Source organism: Vespula pensylvanica, chromosome 7 (genome assembly GCF_014466175.1).
Source record: "Vespula pensylvanica isolate Volc-1 chromosome 7, ASM1446617v1, whole genome shotgun sequence".
Classification (NCBI taxonomy): domain Eukaryota; kingdom Metazoa; phylum Arthropoda; class Insecta; order Hymenoptera; family Vespidae; genus Vespula; species Vespula pensylvanica.
The window spans coordinates 4,734,911-4,751,789 of NC_057691.1; the positions used below are offsets into that span (position 1 = coordinate 4,734,911).

The window sequence follows — 16,879 nt, forward strand, 5'->3', positions numbered from 1 at the left end:
TCTCTCTCTCTCTCTCTCTCTCTCTCTCTCTCTCTCTCTCTCTCTCTCTCGGGAGATTTCAATAAAATTTTTCGTTTGACAGAATATCGATATTGATATTACTATAGTTCATTCTTCGCTTCCTCGTTTCAATTCCATCATAAGATCAAATTTCACGATACTGCTCGTTTCTATAACGATCTATTATTTTTATTTATCATCACGTATTACTCATCCGCTGAACCGTAAGGGATAGAAAAAAGAAATTTTTGTTAGAAAAAGAATAAAGTTAAGGATTAGATCGCACAGAGAGTACTTCCAATTTCTTCCTTTTTCTTTTTTATTCGGTAAAAATAAAAAAAAAAGAAATAAAAAAATAAAAAAAAAAAAAAAATAGATCAATCGTCAACGTTATCGAACTAATCGAAAATGTCATTTTAATTTATTCAATCGAACGCGTTGAGTCGCGTCGCGATCCTTGTATGGATCGGAAGTACGGTAAGTACTCAAAAGTGATCTATCTATCTATGTATCTATCTATCTATCCATCTATCCATCCATCTATCTTTCTCTGAGAAGTGACACAAATCACGTGATGGAACGAGAGCTCTTGGTGTTGATTTCGAAGGGATCATCGTAGATGGAAACGCCATGATCGACGTCGATTATCTCTCGGCTGTCTAACGCGTCCCCCCCATCGAAATGCATTTCAAATGATCGCTCGACCGCAGCGGATTTCGTGTCGCCCGTTGCAGTAGACGTGTACTCTGCTAGGGTAAGTGTAAGTATGTATATATGTATATATATGTATGTATGTGTCAGACAGAGGGGGAGAGAGAGAGAGAGAGAGAGAGAGGAGTTGGAGAAGCGGATGAGCAGGCACTCCAACAACTGGAAAGCCATTCTGACGGTAATTGGATCACCGAAGACCCTACGCCGTTGCTGCTGCTACTACTGCTGCTGCTACTGCTGCTACTACTACTATACTGCAGAGCAGTTGCTGCTGTTACTGCTGCTGCTGTTACTGCTGTTGCTGTTGCTGTTGCTGTTGCTATATTCTCATCCTCATCTGAGATATTGTAATTGCCCACGAGATAGAACCGACGGATTAATTTTGGTCTAACGATGACGAATCAAGATCTCTCACTTCCTTTCTATCACATTTACACTCACTCTTTCTCTTTCTGGTCGTCAATCTGTCTGTCTCTGTCTCTCATTTTATCTTTATCTTTTCTTTTTGATCTTTCCTCGTGCATGGATCTATACTTGTTCTTCTTTCAATGCATCATTTGTTATAAACTTTTTTTTGAATTTCTTTTCGAATACTTTCTGAATAATTCAAATAAAAAGATCTTATGAATGGTGTGAATAATTTGACGATGATCTATGTAGCTTGATAAAATAATTCTAGGATTGGTGCGTAGTATATAGGAAAATTATGTTATGTGAAAGAGAAAAGAATGGAACTGGGGAGAAACGTTAGAAAGGAAAAGAGGAAAATGATGGAAGGAAATGTATGAAAGGAGTGAGAAGGGTAGATAAATATAGAAGGAGGTTTTAAAGATATGTAAACTTTGAGGTCTTTACATAAGTAGAGAATTTTAATATTATCATGTTTTCTTTCTCTGTCTCTTTCTCTTTCTCTCTCTTTCTTTCTCATTAATATCTTTTTAAAGACTTGTAATTTAGTTTCTTTTTTTATAGCAAAATTAATTTTATAATTTTTTAAAGAAATATTTCCATAGAAATTATGAGAATTAGAGATAAAGTTATCTAACTCAATGCAGATAATAGAAAAGACTATGTTTATGAGATGATAATCATTTTTAATTGTTTGTATAAATTCAACTTCTGTCGTTAAACAAAGGCTATAAACGAATTCTTTTTATATCCTCAATTAATTTTCTAATATAAATATATAATATTGAAATATTATTTTTATTTTTATTATGTAGACAATTAGAGAAACGAGTTTCTTGCATGATAAAATTTTTCTCTTTTCATTCACTTTCTTAAAAACGACATTTCATTTCTTTTCCTTCTCGTTTCTATTGACTATCATTCCATTTTTCCTTACTCTTTCAACAGTTAAGAACGACGATTCGCATGAATTTAGAAAGAAACGTCTCAAAAAGGTTGTCTCTCATTTTTGACGAACTTAATTAGATCACTCTCTGCTAGGCTGCTCAAATGCTCGAATTAAAAGAGAGAACGCGGAACATGAGAGATAACGTCGTTGGAATGTTCACGATGCGGGCTTGAATCTCTCTCTCTCTCTTTCTCTCTCTCTCTCTTTCTCTCTCTCTTTCTCTTGACAAGCCCTTTTATTCTTTCATAAAAAGAAATTTACCAACTATATATATATTTATATAAAATGTTTCTAAAACGATGTTAAATAGTTTACAAGCTCTTATATATATCTGAAGCTTTTTAAAAATTTGTCATGTTATATTTTTTTTCATAAGTAAACAATCAAATAATTAAAAACATGGAAAATATATTTTTAATTATAATACGACGTCCGATTTAAGATGAGTGGCTTTGTTTCTGTTCTTCTCTTTCTTTCTTTCTTCTAATTTTATTACCACAAAATATAACGTCATAAATAGTATAAAATTTTAATTTCGTAACATAATTTTAAATTTCGTCGTACATTTCTTTAATCACTTATTTTTTCCCCGATCAAATATTTGTATTAAAAATTGTTTCTTCGTGAGAAACAACGTACGTAATAATTTTTGACGTATAAATATTATATCGAGAATAAACTCTGTGTGGGACGGAACGAAACGCGTGCTTCGATATTTTGTTGAACGAGTAAATATTTTGAGGAAACACGAGGATACCGTATACATATGTACGTACGTATATAAAAAAAATTGGAGACTCGAGTTGAAGGGCAAACAAATTCTTTTCGATTGCTTGTGAAAGAAGAAATAATGTCGGAGAAATGATTTACTACTACGAGCCGAGGAATATAATAAATACTCGATCGTTTCTCTTTGATATTTCTACGATTTTTATACGAAAGAATCGAGAAAGAGATAGACAGATACTGATACAGACAGAAAGAAAGAGAGAGAGGGAACATATATATGTATGTATGTATATATATATACGTGTGTATGTATGTGTATGTATATATATATATATATATATAACTATACTGAAAGTAAATGTAACACGAAGAGAACGCTCGAGGGCGTTCCCAACTGTACGATAGTCGATTTGATTGCCTTGGAAAACGGGGCGCAACTACGTTAAATAACGCGGAACTAGCTCCCAAAGTGTCATCCCTTTCAAGGCTAACTTTCTACGCCGCTAATTACGTTTAAGGTCACTGTGGGATTTAATCGTTTACTCGAAATCGAAACCCACCTAGACGATTTCTCGTTAATGTTGAAATAGCTACAGCTTTTATGTACTTACATATGTTATTCCTACAAAGGTAACTTGAGAGGAATAGTAAACCGAATAGATTATGCTCTTTGATGAATAATTCTTTAATAAAATAAGACAGTATCGATGAAAATGAATATGTTATGTTTGATATTTTTCCTTCTTTTTTTTTTATAAAATCATCTAATAGTTTCGTTGATAATACTTATAATATTTCCAATTTCATTAATGTAATATCGTATTTTATGTCTATGAATTCTTTCAAAAATCTATATATATATATTAATATTCATATTATTATTATAATTATACGAAATTACTCTTGTTACTACTATAGATATGTATATTATGAAAAAGAAATATATATATTTAAGCTTAATTCAAAGTTACACACATATATATATATACGAGATGTAGAGCTTTTTACATACGACATGGAAATGTCTTGTTCGATTTCCGATGGAATGATAGTACATTCGCATTCGCTGTAATATATCTTGCTATCAGTACGGAATAGAGAGAGAGAGAGAGAACATACCAGAGGAGAGAAATGGTGATTTAGGATTGCTGAGTAGCTCTCGATCTTGATTGATTATGTAAAAGCAATCTGCACTGTGTAATCCATACTCTGACAAATCACCACACGGATCGGTACGATTGCCATAACGTTCGATTGTCCTAAAACGCGAGAACGTTCAACATTCTGCCAATCAACTACATTCAACTCCATTGTAACATCCTATGTCGATCAACGAGCTAAGCTATGCTTTCTAATTTGAAATGGGTTTTGAGCGTTCTAGAAATCCTTACCCGCATGTGAACCCGACCAACTTCTACCGAAGTTCTAATACTACTACTACTACTTCGAGGATTTAACCTTGTAAAGAAACAACGCAATGAACAACGTTGGAAGGATCGATGACTAATCGAAAGTTTGAACACAGCTTTTTTCTTCTATTATTTTTGTATTCATTAATACTTCTCCATAACCTTGTTATATGTCAAACTCGTTTCGTTGATATATAACTTACTAATCTCTCTCTCTCTTTCTCTCCCTCTTTTTCTTTCTTTCCCCCTCCCCTCTATCTTCTCTGTCTCTCTCATCGTTGCGATCGATAAACACAAATAAATATTTTATTTACTACACACACTTGTGTATATATACTTGTAATAAATAAATATGTAATTTTTATAAGTTGTATATTTTTCTCTGAACTATATATTTTTTTTATATTGTAATGACTAATTATACGAAAATATAAATGTATGTATAATATATATATATATATATTTATTTATGTATATATGTGTAATAATTAACACGAATCAACTTATATATTTGCTATATATAGTATGAGATTTTGCAAGTGCAAGAAAATTAAATTATTCCATGTACAGGACGGACCAAAACTTTTCTAGATGATTTTATAAACCAATTAATCTTATTTGAGATTTTTTATGTTAGACGAGTCTGGAGAGCTTGTAGTTTTACGATCTGAAGAAAAAATTAGCCTCGAAAGGTCGCGAAAAAGAGTAATTGATTTTTGTAGTAATCTAGGAACTTTTGCTCGATTCTGTACAAACGAACGTACAAATGCATATAAAGAGAATAGATGGATGCATTATAATTTAATTTTTTAGTAATTAGATTATTTCCGACGTAATTAATTTCGACGAGAATGCAATCGATCAAATCTCGATTAGATGAAATAAATAAGTTATTAAAAAAAGAAAAAAGGAAAGAAAAAGAAAAAAGAAGAAAAGAAATACGATCGTATACCTATAAATACTATTGGAGAAAATGTTAGTGAAAGACAGTAGACAAACAGAACGTCTTTTCAACTTCCTTCGGTACTCGAAAAACGTCGTTCGATCGGATCCTCCTGTCAAGGAAGCTGATTCGTCGTGGTATTGTCCGACAAGGAAGCCGTAAAATCGAGGTGGGTCGCATTGATCGTCTCATTCTCAGGCTGTCTAAGACAGCGAAGGATTTATTAGATCGTTTATGTGTCCATATGTTAGTTCGACTCGAAAAGAATTGGATCGATATTGCTTTCGAACATTTTTCTATTTTTCAAATGTAAGACATTTTTTATATAGTATGCGTTTACGTTTCTGTGTGAGTGTATATACATATATATGTATGTATGTATGTATATATATATTTCTATAAAATATTTCTTATGTACTATCTCTATCTAAACAAAGATACGATATTTACTTTATAAATGTAACTTCGAATGAAACTCCCCAGGAAATGCAGAGATAATTCTAACAATCTAATAATTACAGAAAAAAAAAAGAAATTCTATAACCAAACACAAAAAATTCACGAAAAATTCATTTACGAGGTAAAAGAAAAAAAGGATCACTTTGACAAATAAATGAAATTTTTCTATCCGTTTGTTAAATAATGTATATTCATAATCAAACAATAAGATGGGTAAAAGTTTATATGAGAAAAAAATGGTTTTGTAACGAATGCAGATTCCTAAAAAAAAACCTATCGTATTGCAATAAGAAAGAAAAAATTGCAAAAAGAAAACAGAATTTCTTTTTTTTCTTTTCCAACGAATACACGTTTCAAAGAAACCTATCATATTGCCATAGAAAAGAAAAAATTTCTTACTTTTTTCAACGAATACAACTTTCAGAGAAACCTGTCATGCAGCAATAATAATAATAAAAAAACGAACAATAAAAAAAAAAATGCAGAAAAGAAAAAGAAAGAAGAAAAAGGAAAGAAAGAAAAAAGATTATTAGGACACAAGAGAAAAGAATCGAAGAAAGAATTCCGAAGGAAACGGAAGGAAAAGGAGTTGAAAGGTAAAAAATATAAAAATAAAAAAAATAATAAAAAAAATAGAAAGTAAAACAGAAAAATGAAAGAGAAAAAAAAAGGAGAAGAAAATTCGTACTTGTTTGATAGAAAGAATTCGTAGGTACGATTAGTAGCAATGTTGTGGTTGGTTTGTAGTACCGTACTAGCGGATGAACGATATCAAAGCTCACCACTACGGTTTCCTATCTTGGTAAAGGATATCACTAGTTTGTGCGGCTGTAGTGCTTGCGGCACATCGCCAACTGTGAAACCAAGCGAGTAACCGAGCTATGGTAGTTCTCTCCCTTTCTCCCTTCTCTTTGTCCTACAAGAAAGTTTTCAAGAAGAATGCCGCTGATAAAGTTTCGAATAGAGAGGGAGAGAGAAACAGAAAGAGAGAAAAAAGAGAAAAAAGTGTGTGTGTGTATATATATATATATGTAAAATCTAGATATGTAATATCTAATGTGAAATATAAATAGTTAAAACAATATTATAAAAATATTAATATCGGCAAAAAGAAGTGTTTATATGAATAATCCATATTTGATATATATATATATACACATATATATAGGAGAAGAGAGAGAGAGAGAGATAAATTTTAAAAGAAAAACTGAATCTAACTTTACGTCACTACAGAATATGTAATATTTTAATATTATATTATTCGCAAAGAGATCTCATTTACATTGCATCTCGGTTACTTTGGATTCATATTTCATATTTAAAAATAAAAATATTTTCCTCGGTTTTGAAAGCAATTTTTCTTCGTGTCGTTTCTTACCTTCAATTTTTCGTGATTTATGTTTCGAATGGATAAGTTTTGATCGAATGAAATGTGTGTGTATGTATAAAACACATATATAATGTAATTTCATTGATTGATTGAATTACTTATTTTCTATTTAACTCGTTTAATCTTATAATATAATTATAAAGATATTATCGTTATTATGTAAGAAGAAATAAATTGTGAAATAATGATTTTTCAATAAAACATAGGATTTATTAGCCTTTATCGAATTAACAATGTATTATTCAATTATTGTCAAACTGAATATCGTGTCCTCGATCGTAAGTAAGTGGATATAACAAGATACTCGTGTTTAAATTGCACTTTAATGATGTCCTTTATAATTAACGTAAACGAAACGTAACAATCCACTTGTTAGTACAGAGAAGAGAGCAACGAAGCATCACAAATCTGAAAAGGGATGACACAGAAATTTGCTTCACTAAAGAGCAAATCGTATTCTAAAGTCGAATATTAAGCACGTTTAATGTATTACGATTTGCGGTGTAATTCGTTCTCTAATGAGTTGCCCTTAGGATGATTGCGCCTAGAGATGTATAATCTTATTGTAACGTATAATATCTTTATGAGAAGTTAACATTTATATATATATATATATCTTATGTGTAGTACAATACATTCATATAAAATAAATTTTAATTTTAATTTTTTGAAGATTATTGAGGGAGAATATTATGCTAATACTGATGATTCACGATTTTTGGTGTAATTCGTATTCTGAATTTCTTCCTTACAATTACTATGATTGCGTTTAGATTAATATAATCTAGTTATAATTTGAACTGTAGAGGTGTATATATATTTGTGTGTGTGTGTGTGTGTGTGTGTGTATATACATACATATATATATACACATACATATACATATAAAATATAGCTATATAAAATAAAATTTAATTTGTATCCTTCAAAAACCATAAACATTATATATTGTAATATAATTTTGTCTGTCTTAGCTAACCGAAGAGTTTCGTGTTTACCGAACTGAAGGTAAAAGATGAGTTTTATAAAACTTATATTCGGTTCGCGGTTTACACGCTTGCCTCTCGAAGAGTCTCGAGAACTTTTCTCGAGTATGATGAATGAGTTTCTTCTACAAGCTGTATCACAAAATGTAGCCAGGAATAACGATGTGAAAATAATCAGAAAAACGATACATTCTTTCCTACATGTATATATGTATATACATACACACATATATATTTCTACAGATCAAATCGAAACTTGATAAAATCGTTAAATCGTACGTATGATTGAATAAAAACATTTTTTTAAAACATTATTATTTATTATTTCTCTATGATTAAAAATTTATTTCTGAAACAACCTCTAAATTTTTAATACATAATATGTCATATTTAAGAATCTCCATTTAAAATTAATAGTGATAATGTTTCGAAATTACCCTTTAGCATTATAATTTCCTTATTTTTTTCTTCGATAATTAAGCAAATTTAAAATTACATTTCCATTTAATGACTTCATAATAATCGAATGGTTAATTCGACCGTTGATTTATTACACGTTTTTACATAATTACATTCGTAAAGAAAAGTGTACTATAAAGAAGGTATATGATAGGAAGTTTAATACGCTCGTCGCGACGATTATGCGAACGATCTAAGTTTCCCCCGGTCGTTCATATAAAAAGTTTATTCTTGATATAACGGAAATTTCACATTACCGACATGTATCGATTTCATCTTTTTATCCTCACTCTCTACTATTACTACACTACTACTATTACTACTATTACTACTACTACTACTACTACTACAACTTTTTTCTTTTTTCTTTATTTTATAACTATAGAAATTTTACACGTAGATATATGTGATCGATCGAGCTCTCTCGATATTTTAATTCCTATCGGTTTTATGTTCCTCTAAGAGAACGTGAGAAATATCGTGATAACGCGATTGCTTTCGATTCTGATATCGATATGTAACTAATTATTTGTGGGAAAAACAAAGTTTCAAATGGTCAAACTTTTCTGATATCTATCAATGTGTCTTTAATTATAAAAGTGACCTAATTCTAGTTGAAAAATTAAAAATATTTCATTTAACCTTATTGGACCTTATTTGATCCGTTTCGTGTTCCTTTTTTCATTGTACTATATTTTCTGTTCTATACAATTACGAATGTACTATATTTTTTACGTATCCACCAACCCATTGTTCCGAAATTCAAAAGAAAATTTTATTTCATAAATTTTTAAATACGTTATGATAAATTATTAAGAACTTAAAGAATTATAAAAATGATTTCTTTTTTTAATCTTAACTATCGGTATACAATGAATTATTTGAATTCTAAAGTTTGATATTTTATTTAATTCTAGATCATTTGTCATAATTGTTATATTATCATATTTATATCTATGTAATAATCGATGAAATAAATTATTTTACAATTATTTTAAAATAAGTTAATTATAAATTAAATTTAGCAGATATAGTAGATTCTTGTTTAAATTAAATAACGATTCGCAAAGCGATGGTTGCAAACGGTAAAAGGGATTCTTTAATTTAATTGGAAATATCTAATAAAAATCTATTTTCTGTAAGATTTTAATTCGATCGATGATGCTCAGTACCATAAACTCAAGTAGGTACTCGAGAAGTGCATTCACAAAGAGGAATCGCGTGGGAGCGTCGTGGCATCCTGTAGTGTGAGTAAAAGTCAAGGATTGCCGTTCGAAGGTAGCAGCTTCGTGATGATGAGACTTATGGTACAAACGATGTCCTTATGTAAGAGATTCAACCGTATCAGATTTATTATGATATCTACCTAACTCCATATATTTTCAGAATATACTCCGTTAGTTTGTAAAGAAAAAGAAAAATGTTTTTATAATTATTAAATACATTTTATTATATATCGTTCAAAGTAAATTAACGACAAAATTTCTTCAACATTTTTTCAAACGTTAAATTAAATTATTCCGAGTCTCATTTAAATAACGATTTAAGTTTTTCATTTATTTATCGCATTGTATCTAAGCGCAGTTATTATCAATAAAAAAATAAAATCAATATACTCGCATTAATTCATATAATTAAATATATTTACAAAATTGCAAAAAAAAAAAGAAATAGTTTCTTGTAACAATTTACGAGAAAAAAAGAATAACAATAAAAAAAATGATAAATAATTCTACAAATGATAGATGCCCATAAAAAATTGTTTTATCGATCGATCTATAGATCGTAAGGAAATAATGTTTAATTATATTTCGATCGAGTTGACTAGATAAACATTAACGATACAATCCATTGGCATTGGTAAAAAGTTAAAAGTGATGAAATAAAGTTGTGAAATCTCACTCAATATATCGAACTAATATTTTGCGTTGCCAGGGCCATTTTCTGTTTTATCGATCGAAAAGCAGGGAGAGTGCGAGCATGGAATAAATTGTCTCGAGGCTTACCTATTTTCCGTTTTACCTTTCCTTTCTTCCTGAAAGAAAATGGAAAACTTCATCCCGTTTCCCCACCCCTTATCCTCCCCCCCAAAGGTGCTATGGAATTTGATGAGTTCGAAGCGCGAAAGTTCTCCCGAGAACATTTTTCACCGTCCATGGAAACTTATCTTTGGAAAGGAAAGGACCATTGACTCTCTATATTCTTCCTTTTTTTTCTTTTATTTCCTTTTTTTTTTGCTTATTTCCAAATATCTCTATAATATATATATTTTTAAGATAGAACAAAAATTTATTATAAAAAGAATTTGAAAAAAAAAAAAATTTATTATCATTAATAATATTTTTTCTTTTTTTTTACGGCTTATTAAAGAAATGATATTTGCGATAAATTTTTTTTTGGCAACGAGACGATTGTTTAATACAAAATGGATGATAATTTCTCGTAGACGCAACGTCAAAAAAAAAAAAAAAGAAATTGAAAAATATTCGGTCTATTTTTTTTTGTTTGCGATTATTATTCATCATCGATGAATTTTCGTTAACAATAGAGAAATTACATCATTCATGAAGGAAGGTCTTCGAAGGGGCAACATCGAGTTGTTTCTTCATTGCTTTTAATCCAGGTCCGAGGCCATCGTTCGGTATCGTTCTGTTCTTTATCGCATTTTCGATCGTTACGCTCGAAGTACATCCTAATTTTGCGGAGAGAAGAACGGAACTTCCTTGGGGCTGCGAAACGAAATTTTCTCCGATCGTTCGATCTTGTCCTTGAAATCTGAATCTCTTTAAGAGATCGAATGGCAGAGAAAAAGGAATTTTTCTTTTTTTTGTTTACATTATTACTTACGAATTTTAACATTTGTTTTTGATCGATAATTTTTTCTTATTTTTGCTTATAATCGTTAATAATGTCTTATGTCTCTTAGATTTGCTGACCACAGACACTAAATTGTTTGAATATAACCATATAAAAGTAATTCTCTTTTTTATAATTACTCAATTACCTTACTTTTAACTCGTGTATAACAGATATAAATTATAACGATAGTAAAATATTAAGTTAAATGAAAAAAGTTTGAATCGTGTCGTATCTCGTACCGACTATAAGATATATGTAGATTACGGTAGTAAAATGTTAATTTAAAAAAAAAAAAAAAGAAGCAAAAGAAAAGATAAAATCACTTGTCTCCTATTTATTATAAGATGAAAATTTTAATACTGAAATATTGATATAAAAAAAAAAATAAACAAATAAATAGAAGAACACAATCAGACGTATCTCTTGTGTGTTTCGATTAGGAGATAAAAATTACAGCGATAGACAGTAAAAAAAGGTGAAAAAAGAAAGAAAAAAAAAGCTAGAATCATGAGAATCGTTTGCTGATAATAATAAGTCCATAGTAGCCTTGACATCGAAAATAACCGGCCGGGAAATCTCTCTCTCTCTCTGTTTCTCTCTCTCCTTCGCCCCTGCATCATCATCTCTTCGAGATACGTTGCGAATCCGGGCCATTATTGTTCGAAATCGTGTTGCAAAGATTTGCAACGAGCGGAATAATAATCGACGCAACGTCAAACACGACGTGCTACCGAGAAACGATTGTTTCTTCAAAAGATCATAGTTCGTGCTTCGCGAACATGATATTGTAGGTACTAACTACTGCTACTACTATATGAACACGAACTATAATTATACTCTCTATGTGAATTATGAATTATGTTTGTTGTAAGTGTTAAATGAATGGTTTTTCCACTTGAGTATTGAAATTAAAAAAAGAGAAAAAAGAAAAGAAAAGAAAAAAAAGCAAATTGGTCGAAGTAAATTTTACTTTATGAATTTTTGATTGACTTTCACAAAATTGTTAAAAAAAAGAATAATAATGATTGATGATGATAATGATTAAAACAGGATGCTGTATCCTTTTTGTAAACCATACACGTACCATGATACGATCACTAGAATTTGGAATGAATTATGGATGCCGTAATATATTACCTAAGAGGATCGATTCTGACGGCTATTGAACTCTCGACTCGAGTGTTCGAAAAACCGAAAATTTCTTTCCTTCCGACATTTACGAAGATCGCCCGAAGTTATATAAGATTTATGTAAGACTTTCTTTAAATAATGTTACAGTTCTTCAAAAATATCTTATCTAAATATACAGGTAATATTTCACTTGGAAAATATCTGAATAGAAAATCAATGGATTTGAATAACACGTTAGAAAAAATTATTACTGAAAATGTTTACTATTTTGTAATTATTTTCTTAAATTATTCTTAAAAACAAAAATCAATCCTTTGAAAAGTATTGATAAAAATGATATAAAAATGTTAGAAATTTTTTTTCAAGAACAAAGATCATTTCATGTTTCAAATTAAATAGAAAAAAATTACGTTACGTTCGTAATCTACATTCTGTCTAAAAATTAAATAAACAAATTTCTCTTTCTTATTATTTATCCCTGTTTACATTAATTAAATATCATGAATTATTTGTACTTACAAATTAGAAGAATGTTCACTAGTACGTTCATCGTTCCTCGCGTTTGTACGTATCTATGTATTTATGTGTTGACGTCCTGCAACAAAAATGGAGAAAAATATAGAGATTTAAACGCTGACATCTCTTACGAGTGGGATCGATGTAACGTACGAGAGAATCGATAAGAACTACTATCTCATGGATCTCTCTTTGCAATTACGGATTCAACTGTTTGTCAGCAATTTGCATGAAAAGATTGCGATTGGATGCAAGTCTTCGTAACATAAGTACATACATATGTACATACAAATGTAATATACATATATATGTATGTATATACGTAGACATGTACATATATACATTCCCACAGACTTTCTCGCACCAGCTATTACTCGATCAACATGGAATTTGTATTTCTCTTTTTTTATTTCTCTCTCTCTCTCTCTCTCTCTCTCTCTCTCTCTCTCTCTCTCTCTCTCTCTCTCTCTCTCTGTATATATATATATATATATATATATATATATATTTGTATGTATGTATGTATATATCTTTTATATTACTTTTCAAGATTTGCGTAAAAATCGTTCTGTGATTTTCTTTCAATCGGGAGAGAATATAAAAACGTTATAGATATATATCGACGATGAAAAATAACTTTAAACCAGTATAACTCGAAACAGCTATTCGTTGGTATCGACAAGAATTCCGAAAAACTTTTCGAATTACCGAGAAAGTTAGAAAACAATAAACGATTATTTTACATTGAAACTTTTACAGAAAGATTGGATTACGTTGCAAAACTTGGAATCGTAGAAAGTTCTATATATATATGTCGGTTTTATATATATATAGCTCAATTCAGTGATAAAACTATTGTTGTTTGATTAGATTACGTTAGTAAACTTGAGTATCACCAAAGTTTGACTATTTGTATCTATGTATCTTCGATCGAATGATACGATTATATATTTGAGAATATCTTCTAATATAATTTTTTTCGTTTAAATAAAACTTATATTTTAAAATGATTACATTCTTTCGAAATGGTTCAATGAATTTCATCAGATAAAAATGATCGATGAAAACAAGCGTACGACGAGGAAAAAGCAATCGTTTTAAAATAATGTATGTAGTTACATATTTACATAGGACAGTGGGATCGATTTTACATCGACTTTACTAAAGAAAAGAGAGTAGAGAATAGAGGAACGTGTAAATGTATGTAGATCAAAAGGAATGAAAAGAGTAAGAGACTTGCGACGAAGTTAGAGAGAAAGGGAGCTAAAAAAAAATAGGAAGAAAAAACATAGACATATACATATACACGTACACGCATACATACGTGCATACATAGAGATAGACAGAGAGAAATAAAAGGGATGAAGAAAGAAAAAAAAAGAAAGAAAGAAAGAAAGAAAGAAAGAAAGAAAAAGGGGAAAATGTATTTTTGTCGTCTTAAAAAAAACCCTTTTACCCTATATTTCAACTGAGATGCAAAGTGTATCCCTTTTTAGAAGTTTCGCCTCTCAAACTTTGATTTATTCGTATATATATATATATGTATGTCGGACAAGGATGCTGTAGCTTTAGATGAAAGAGAAAAAGAAAGACAAAAAGAAAAGAAAAAAAAAAACAAACAAAAATTATTACATATAAATAACTTTTAACTAACATGTAAATTTGTCAAATTTTTAATATTCACTCGGTAAACGTTCTTAAACAAAGTTCGTAAATGTAAAAATCACGAAAACTTCAAAAATCCAATCGTCTACTTCGAAATCGCTTTACCATCGTTCGCTCGAATATTTATGAAATTTAAATTGCTATTCGAAGTGTTCCAAAATCAGCTTATCGCTTCGGCAAAATATCCTTTTCTGTGACCTTTGAATGTTACCTTTTCATCCGTCCCTTTGCTTCTATATATGATATTTTATATATACACACACAGACGCATACACATACACATACATTTTTTTCTTTTTCTTTCTTATAAAAAAAATCGAGTGTGCACACGTGTACGTATTAATGATAAAGATGATGAGTAGCAATAAAATTACGTGTATAAATTGTAGTTATATAAGGAAAATAATAATCTTTATAAATTAATACTAATAAAATTTTTATTGAAGGTGAAGACAATGACAATGATAATAAAATCATTGTACTTTCATTATTGTCAATGAACTCATATAAAAATATATGTAGAATAATTGTGAAAGTCAAGAACAATGTTTTTTATTTTCCCATTGTATGTAACAATTGGATCGGAGTAAAAGCGTGAGAGAACATAGACGAACTGCGTGCAAGCGTGCGTAAACGTACGCGTGTATATATGTATGATGTGTGTGTGTGTATCTTTTAGTCTGTATGTCTCTCGTGTTAAAGAAACAACTATAGTGCGCTTCTCTCGCACGCGCGCTTTATTAATTTTTTTCTTTTCTCTCCAACGTTGGTGGCGCTTTCACCTCGTCGTTAACCGCTAAAAGATGTTATTTATTAAAGCGAACGAACCGGAGAATAGAAGGTATTATATACATATACGTGAAACCTTTTGCTAAAAGCTCCACTTGAAACCATTTTTTGTTGTAAGAAAAGATATATATATAAAACAACGAAGAAAAAAAAATGAAAGAGAGTAAAAAAAATTACAAAGAGAAAAAAAAGGAAAATATAATAATAATAATAATAATAATAATAATAATAAAAATGATCGACTCGACGAATCGAATTCTTCATGCATGCAAATAGAGAAGAATTTTAATATTCCTATCGAACGGAATAATTTTTGTCAATATTTGAGACATACGATTGAAGAAAACTAAATAAATAAATGAATAAATAAATAAATAAATAAATAAATAAATAAATAAATAAATAAATGGAAAAAAAGAAAGGAAAAAGAAACATGTATAGATATTTCTGTCTCGTCGATTGCAAATTCTCGCGAAATGCACACATCTATTGTATTGTTCCAAAATACGCGTTCGCGAACGAGCTGAAAAGACAGTGTGAAAAATACAAGACATTTCTAAAATTTTGCCAATCGTAATAGAAAGAGAGAAAGAGAGGAAGAGAGAGAGAGAAGGAGAGAGAGAGAGAGAGAGAGAGAGAGAGACGGAGGGAGAGCAAAAAGTAACATTGAAAAGTTTTGATTGAGGCACTATCAAAAAACCCTATGAATTGTCCCTTGTCATTTATTTTTATTCTTCCGATTCTACGCAGAGGTACATCGTATGAGAAGAATGGAAAAGAATATAAAATAAAAATCATTTGATATTTTGTAAAAAAAAAAAAAGAAAAAAAAAAGAATAAAAATAGAAACAAAATAAAAAATAAAAACCAGAATTGTTGAATATCGTTTTTCTCTATTTCCTTTCTACGTTTCCTCTGTCGCATTCTCTCCTTCTCTCTCCCTATCTCTCTGTCTCTCTTTGTATTGATATAGTTCGTAAAAATTTGTTTATAACAAATTGTTAATTAATTATTAAGAATATACTAAAAAAATAGATAAAAATCTATCCTTTAAAATGATATTTCATTTGTCTCTACGACTTTTAGTTCTGGAGATATTCTCATGAAAATGATAAACGTACAATTAACAATATAAAAAAATTGTTTTTTTCAATAAATACATTTATTTGTTTATTAATTATTTATTAATTTATGTAATTTTATAGATCGGTTACAATCCGTATTTGTTTTCTTTTTCGACAAAATGAAATGAATTTGGTTCCTAAAAATTTGTTTATAAAAATTGTTTATAACAAATGGTTATTTAATTATTAACAATATGTTATAAAAATAGAAAAAGTTCTACCCTTTAAAACAGTGTTTGATTCAAATCTCTACGACTTTTAGTTCCGGAGATATTCTTATGAACATGGAAAACGTGACAATTAATAATGTAAAAAAATCGTTTTTTTAATAAACAAAATTATTTATTTATTA

The 16,879-nt window shown here is 29.5% G+C and overlaps 1 protein-coding gene across 2 annotated transcripts in view; it reads right to left on the reverse strand.

Moving 5' to 3' along the window:
• LOC122630445 (mucin-3A) overlaps positions 1-16,879 on the reverse strand; it is an 87,941-nt gene that overhangs the window by 18,743 nt on the left and 52,319 nt on the right. For both annotated transcript variants that reach the window (XM_043814938.1, XM_043814937.1), the window contains exon 2: positions 12,953-13,028. In XM_043814938.1, coding sequence (XP_043670873.1) covers positions 12,953-12,983 — 31 coding nt within the window. In that variant the 5' untranslated portion in view covers positions 12,984-13,028. The remainder of the gene's footprint in view (positions 1-12,952; positions 13,029-16,879) is intronic.